This window comes from Empidonax traillii, unplaced genomic scaffold (assembly GCF_003031625.1).
Source record: "Empidonax traillii isolate 1590-97213 ecotype Southwest subspecies unplaced genomic scaffold, ASM303162v1 scaffold1149:size320058, whole genome shotgun sequence".
In the NCBI taxonomy this organism is placed as follows: domain Eukaryota; kingdom Metazoa; phylum Chordata; class Aves; order Passeriformes; family Tyrannidae; genus Empidonax; species Empidonax traillii.
Genome location: NW_020956342.1, coordinates 114,943 through 122,624, shown reverse-complemented (window position 1 = coordinate 122,624; position 7,682 = coordinate 114,943). Strand labels below are relative to the sequence as shown.

Genomic DNA, 7,682 nt, shown 5'->3' with positions numbered 1-7,682 from the left:
AGAGGCTGGGCCCTGGCTAGGAGGGCTGGGTAGTTGGTGGCCACCTCACCTGATGTCCCCAAACCCACTGTGTATCCACTCAGCAGGCACACAACACTGCTGTCCCCTCCTGTCCCCTCAGGTGACTGTGAGGGACCCAACACCATCTCCCCTAATCCCCCTCACATCCCTCCTTGCTCTAAGGGACCCAATGTCATCTTCTCTCGTGTCCCCTCACTGGGTCATGAGGGTCCCAAATGCCATCTCCCCTCACTGAGGTCAAGGCCATGATGGACTCAAATGTCCCCTCACTGTCCCCAATGCCATCTCCCTTAATGTCCCCTCACTGGGGCCTGGTGCCATCTCCCTTCGTGCCCTCACTGTCCCCAACACCACGTCCTCTCATGTCCCCCTCAAAGAGCCCAGGGCCATGAGGGACCCAGTGCCATCTTCCCTCACATTCCCCCTCACGGTCCCCAGCGCCATCTCCCTCAACATGTCCCCGCTCATCTCCTCTCATGTCGCTGTTGCTGGCTCAAGAGGGACTCGGTGCCATTTCCCCTCGCGTTCCCCCTCACATCCCATCACCGCCTCCCACGCCATCTCCCCTCGTGTTCCCTTAGGGGCTCATAGGGGACCCAGTGCCATCTCCCCTCGTCCCCCTCAATCCCCTCCGTGGCTCACGAGGGGCTCGGTGCCGTCTCCCCTCACGGGGTCACGAGGGTCCCACCGCCATCGCCCCTGAAGGGCCCCGCGGGCGCCATTTGGGTCGCGCAAGGGCTCGGCCGGGTTCGGCTCGGCTCAGCTTCCCTCAGCAGGGCCGGGCTAGGCTGGGTTCGGCCGGGCTGAGCTCCGCTCGGCCAGGCTGGGCTCCGCTGGGCCGGTCCCCTCGCACCGGCGGGGCGGTCCCGCTGCCGGCCCGGGGGCGGCAGCGCCGCTCGCTGCCTCCTTCTCTCCGTCCCTCCCTCCCTCCCTCCCCGTGACCTCAGTTCCCGGCGGAGCGGCGGCGGCTCCGCGCTCGGCTCGGCTCCGCTGCCGCGGGGCCCGCTCGCCCCCGCGCCCGGCCATGGCGCGCTGAGCGCCGCGGAGCCGCCAGCCCGGGGCCGGCCGGGGCAGCCGGCACGACGGAGCCGGCAGGACGGAGCGGGCCCGGCGGGCGGGACGGCGCTCGGCCTGCGCCGGGCGGGCGCGGCGGGCGGCGGCGGGCGGAGGCACCATGGAGCCGGCGGAGGTGAAGGACCGCATCCTGGAGAACATCTCCCTCTCCGTCAAGAAGGTGGGAGCGGCGGGGGCTGCGGACACTCCGACCCCCGGCGCTGAGGGGACGAGGCCTGGGGACCGCTGGGGCTGCGGGACTGGGGACGGCCGTAGGACAGCCCTGGGGACACCCCTGTGCTGGGGTTGGGGACGGCCCTGGGGACACACCTGGGCTGGGGATGTGGGGGTGGGGACCCCCCTGTGCTGGGGTTGGGGACGGCCCTGGGGACACTCCTGCGCTGGAGCGGTGGGGTTGGAGACAGCCGTGGGACAGCCCTGGGGACCGATGTATAGGCCCGGGGACAGCCCTGGGGACACCCCTGTGCGGGGGATGCGGGGGTGAGGACAGCCGTAGGACAGCCCTGGGGGCTCCCTGCCCCAGCTTTGCTGGGGCTGTGGGCCTTGGGACCCCCCTCTGCCTGTGCTGTGGGCCTGGGGACAGCCCTAGGACAGCCCTGGGGACCCCTGTCTGCCCAGGAATAGGGCCTGGCACAGCCCTGGGGACACCCCTGTGCCCTGGGTTCCCCTGGGGACTGCATCTACCAGAGGTTTGGGGCTGGGGGACACTCCTGAGGACTCCCCAGACACACATCACTGCCATGGTTGTGCAGCTAAAGGACAGTCCCTGTGGACCCCACTGCCTGAGGTGTGGGGCTGGGGGACTGTCCTTAGGGACCCCCTACACTCAAGGTAGGGGGCTGGGAACACTGCAGGGACACTGAGGGACTGTGGGGTCAAGGACACCCAGCATAGCCTGTGTCAGAGGCAGAGACACCTTTAGGGCTTCTTCTGGGCGAATTTGGGGTGTCCCTGGAGCCCCCTGTGTTGGGGGTGTGAGGTTGGAGGCAGCCCTTCCCCTGCCAAAGCATCACACCCAGGACCCTCCATCTCAGCTGGGTGGGATATAATGGGATTCTCCCACCTGGAGTTCCCCCCTTTCAAAGAGTTTCTGTCTCCTGTGGTCAGGACTGGGGGTGTTCCCTTTTCCTGGGACTGTTCTCAGGGGTAATGCGAATGAGTCCAGCCTAAAACCATCTTTCTAGAGGTCCTCCCTCCAGCCAGGCTTATTCAGGTTGGAGGGGCAGGACCTGGAACCTTCCCCCCACGGACACAGGGAATGTGTTGTTCATACCTTTGTGCCCTCAGACTGAGGGCTCTGAACACGTGTGCCCTCATACCTTCTCTCAGCTTCTCCTCCTCCCTGCCCCTCATTTCTCCTCGCTCCTCTGACCATGAGAGTGTTCCTTAACGCCCATCCTGGTGGTGAGGAGGCAAAGGGAGTTATGTTTGTGTTCATCCCAAGTTTTGGGGGAAAAGAGGCATTCTGGACTCACTGTTGTTTCTCCAGTTGTTTGGTTTCCTCTGCCTCATGGAAGAGGAGATTTCCTGTGCTCTGCAGTGTGTCCTGATGCGGATTAATCCATGAAAACTTGTCTTAGGAAGACCACTATGAGTGAATTCCTAGTCCTTTTAAAAAGGGATGGCTGGACATCACCTCTGGGATGTAGGATGGATGTGCAAACCTCCCCCAGCCTTTTTCTTCCATGGATGACCCTGACCACTGGTCTCTCACCTTTCTATCCTCCAAAATTAAGGATAATCTTGTATGTATGTGGAAATCAGTGGATGTTCAGCCTGCTCCAAGCTCTGTCACAGCACTCCTGCCTCAGTTTCCCTGGATGTGTAAGGAATGCAACTTCCCACCCAGGATTTGTTGGACATAATTTGTTTGCATTCAGACAATCCTTGGAGGTTCCCTGTTGGAAATGCTAAAAAGTTGACATGGTGTTTATTGTAGTTATTATTGTGATTGAGCAGGACTCTTCAGCTCCAGTTCTGCCAACAAACCTTGGCCTGCCAGATCCCTGCCAACTCCTTCCTTGGTCCAGCAGTGAAAATTTTGGGATTTTTCAATCCTGCCTCTTGGTTCTTGTTCAGAGCAGAGCTCAGGGAAGTGTAAGAACCTGTGTGAAAATTCAGGCTGATGGACTAATTTGTGCCGTCCCAGTGAAACCAAATTCAGCCCATGGTGAAATTCCAGCTTCCTTTATACCCCTGGGATGCAGTTCTCCTTCCTCAGGGAAATTGCTACGGAGCTGCTAATTTTTCCTGGTACTTCCCTCTCCAACTTCAGCCTCAAATCCCTGATAATTCTTTTTCCCTATTAGTGGGAAGAGTAAAGTAGTAGGTTAGGAGAGCAGCTGGCTTTGTGCTGGGAAATCCTGCTCTCCTTCCTCCTCCTCCTCTTGGGTAACTCCTTGGCTCTGGAATTGCGTCATGGGGCTTGGAGGAGTTTTCCAAGCATCTCTCCCCTGATTTCGAAAGCTTCCCTGCTGTGTGAGCTCTCACTCCTTGCTTTCACCACCTGTGCAGGTGCGAGTTGTGGACCAGAGGGTTTGGATGTGCCTTATTTTCATGGAGTTACCCAGGGAAAACCAGCCCAGTGCTCGGCAGCTTCCCCATGCCTGGGATGGGGAAGGCAAGGAGCAGCAGCACAGCCCTGGGCAGGCTTTGGTGCCTGAGCTGGGACTGTACCTGGCCATAATTTTGGGTAATTCCAGCCTGTGGGTTTCCCTGTGTGGTTCCCAGCTGCCAGTGGGGGATCAGTGGTAGCTCTGCCGTGGACTTCAGAGGTGTGACACCAGGCCTCCACTGCAAAGAGAGAGGCAAAACACCTAATTTAGACAAAATTGGCCTTCCAGCTGGAAAGCTGTCAAGAGCTTTCTACTCTTGGTGGCTTCAGGGCAGTTTAGGAAAGCTCAGCACTGACGAACTGGGTCCCTGCTTTGATTCCAGCCACAGATCCAAGGGAATTGGGAACACTGTGTTGACTTTCCCATCTACAGCCTGTCCTCCGTATCCTCCCTGGGAGCTGTAAATTTTTCCTTCTGGGAGATGCTGCTGTGTGTGACAGCAGTGGGATGACACCTGCCTCCTGGTTGGATTCTTGGCACACCAAACACGCCAGCAGCTCCATAGCTATCCTTGTCCAACCAGCTCCTGGTAGCCAGGAGCTGTCACAGGTCCCTGGAGCTGGTAGTGTAGGTGGATTGTGTTCTCCTGTTGGGTTTCCCTGGACATTGCAGTGAGTTCAGCAGAGGTTCATTGCTGTCCCACCTGGGATTTGGCGCTGAAAATTCAAAGTCCTTAAGCAGTGCTATGGTTGGCAACTCCAGGAGCTGAATGTAAAATCAGGAAACAGATCAGAATCCAAGATTTTGGGGCTCCTCTGTGGTTTTCGGGCCGTCCTGCTGGCTGGGAAGGACACACATTCCCATGAACTCTGGAGCAGCTGATCTTTGGTGCATGTCAATCAGGTGGAGCAGTGCCTTTTGCTGATGTTGCAGGAGTTCTTGCCAAAAGCTCTGGCTCTGCATGGCTTTGGGAAGATTTCCACTGCCCTCACAGTGAGTCAGTGCTGAGCCTTTGCTGCCTGTACCTTTGAAATGCCTTTGCAGTCTCCCATGCTGCTGAGCTCTGCCTTGTGACCTCTCTGCTTCTGCTGGTGAGAGAGGGTGGATTTGGGGCTGGCTTAGTGCCCACTGTCCTGGAGAGGAGCAGGGAGTGCTGGAGCGGAGCATCCCTCCTCAAATCCCGTAGGGAACGTGCTCATCTCTGCCAGTCTGGGTTTATTTAGCCCAGCTGCCATGATACAAAGGCAGCAATGCTGGAGAGGTGACAACAGCCAGATAGTCTCCTGTTGAGGGGCACCTTGCTGGCTCAAAGACCACAGGGGTTTTATCTCTGCCAGGATCTTTCCTCTCGCTCGGGTCTCTCCAGGCTACATCCGCTGCTGCTGCGGGGACCACGTGGCAGGGTATTCCTGCGTGTCCCTTTGCCACCTGTGTGAAGTTTGCCAGCTGCCAGAAGCCTGTGGGTGAAGGGAGCAGTGACCTCACGGAGCTCATGAATCATCCACAAAGGCACAGAGGTCACTCAGGTGCTGTTAGGAAGTCCATGAAGACGTGCAGCTCCAACGCTGTGTTTTGGTGGCCCTTGAAGGGCTCTGTCTCTGTTGTGCTGTGGTTCTGTTCTCAGCACAGCTTGGTTTGCTTGAGTATGTCAAGGTTTCTCTCCTTAGAAATTCCTCTTGCCTTATCCCAGTGTTCAGGAAAGTTCCCTGTCTGACCACCCAGGAGCCGCTCTGCTGCTCACACTCAAACCACCGGAGCTCTGGTGATGACACGAGGTTTGTCATCTGTAATTCCAAGGGGGTTGGATTCTGCATGTACCTAAATTGGTGTTTGCCTTTCTGTAAGCCCCCAGATCGACTCTGGAGCTGCAGGTGGACAAGGCTGTGATAAACTTCAGGGCAGAAAAAAAATCCCACTTGTTCTCCTCCCTCTAAGACAAAACATTTCACTGGGAGGAGCGGTCGGTTTAGGAGTGGGAATTTTGGCTGTGGCTTTTCCTGAGGAGCTGAAGCAAAGCCTCCCAGCCTCTCCACCTCTGATTGTGCAATTTCAGTGGCTGCTGAGTGGTTTCAGCTTCTTCCACATCTGGTGACCTGGTCCAAGAGAAGTCCAAGAACTGAAATAACCGCGGGCTGGAGGAACGTGGTGGGTTGGGAGGGACTCAGAGCAGGGGATACCCAGCATGTGAGGGAGAGCAGCACCCCCCTTACCTTTGCTGTGTTTGCCACCAAACTTCGATTGTTATTCCCATAACATCTGTTTTTTTTCTGTTGTGCTGAGCATGTGACCTTCCCACGTGCCTTTGTCTAGTGCAGGGATCCTGTTCTGCAGCAGCCCATCCCCTGCTCTGCTCCATGTGATTCTCCCTGCAACTTGCAAGTATCCTCACTGGAAAAAAACCCTGTCCTTGGCTGAGCCACACGTGGGTCCAGCCTGCTGCAAGCTTTGCTGCTTAGAAATCATGGAGGGAAGCCCCAGAAAAGCCTTGGGGGGTGGGGGAGCTGAGGAGTGTGCGTGTCCCTCGAGGTGACAACCCTGCTGGCTCTGGACTGGGAAGGCTTCAAAGCTCAGCGTTTCCAGCATGGAGCAGCTTTGCTGAGGGTTTCAGCTTTACCTGTGTCAGCCTCCTGTCTCTGCCCATCACCATTTCTCTCCTGGCTGCTCCAGAGTCACTCGTGGTACCTTCCAGGTGCTGATGCTGGTGGATGTCATCAGGAAAAAGCCCCAGTCCAGGATGGGAAGCTGGTGCTGGTTTGGAAGCTGCGTGTAAGGAATGTTGAGTCAGATCACATATGTGGCCCACAAAAGGCCCTGCAAGAGCTGGAGTTTCAGGCCTTTGTGTCAAAGAAGTGTATGAGAGGGAATAACAGCCCTGCCTTGACACCGAACCTGGGAGTTTTCCAGGCACAAGAATTCAGGCTCCTCTTTATCCATTTGCCATTGAATGTCTGGACCCCTGAGCAGGTGTGAGCAGGTGTCTGTCCTGTCATTTCCCACCGCCTCTTCCCTTGGTGCTGAGCTGCCAATGCTTGGGACAAAGTCCAGACTTGCTCCTGAGGGTGCTCAGCTCTTCCAGCTGGGAAAAACCCCTCGCCAGTCCATGTGCTGTGGGTGAGAATGGGAGTTTTGAAGTGCCTCTCCCCTTTCCCATCCTGCTTGAGGAGCTGAGGAATGCAAGGGGTGTTTGTTGTTCTGTCTCCATGTCTGTCCTGCCAGGGAAATACCAAGCAGAACTAGGGAAATGAACTTGGTGTTGGAAAAAGCTGCTGGTGAAACATCTGTGGGGCAGATTTGTGAGGGGGGAGATAGAGACTCAGTTGGGTTGTGGCCAGTCCTGAACAGGTCAGGAGACTATTTCATCATTTTAATAAGTTTTTAGAATTCCTGGAGACATTTCAAAGGAGCACCACAAGGATGATTAGATTTGGGAACAGGCTTCCCAGCACACACCTCTCCCATGGTTTGTTAGCATTGGTTGCGACACTTGAGCTCTGCAGATGGGCCTGGAAAGCTTCACACTGGCTGAGAACCCCTGCAGTCAATAGGTTATAAAACAGACCAAGACATGGCCTCGTGTGTGCCAGTGCAGGGTGGGGTGTGACTGCCAAAAATCAACTCGTGATTGATAAACAGCAATTAAATCCTTCTCCTCCTCCTCTGTGGGGACGAGGTGTGATTATTTCCCCCCGTGCCAGCCAGATCTCTGTTCCCTTTGGACAAACATCCGTCTGCTCGGGGTTCTCTCAAGTGTTTAACTCAAGTGTTTGGGCTGTTGTGACCGTTCCCTGGAGTGGGTTCTGTCCCATTCCCTGGAGTGGGTTCTGTCCCATTCCCTGGAGTGGGTTCTGTCCCATTCCCTGGAGCAGGTTCTGTCCCATTCCCTGGAGTGGGTTCTGTCCCATTCCCTGGAGCAGGTTCTGTCCCATTCCCTGGGTTCTGTCCCGTCCCCTGGAGTGGGTTCTGTCCCGTTCCCTGGAGTGGGTTCTGTCCCATTCCCTGGAGTGGGTTCTGTCCCATTCTCTGGGTTCTGTT

General features: G+C 56.7%; 1 protein-coding gene across 3 annotated transcripts in view; it reads left to right on the top strand.

The window, feature by feature from the left end:
* Positions 1-966: 966 nt before the first annotated feature.
* PLEKHM2 (pleckstrin homology and RUN domain containing M2) overlaps positions 967-7,682 on the top strand; it is a 27,966-nt gene continuing 21,250 nt past the window's right edge. For 2 of the 3 annotated variants that reach the window (XM_027905366.1, XM_027905365.1), the window contains exon 1: positions 967-1,255. In XM_027905366.1, coding sequence (XP_027761167.1) covers positions 1,196-1,255 — 60 coding nt within the window. In that variant the 5' untranslated portion in view covers positions 967-1,195. The remainder of the gene's footprint in view (positions 1,256-7,682) is intronic. The other variant, XM_027905363.1, reaches the window with a different exon arrangement.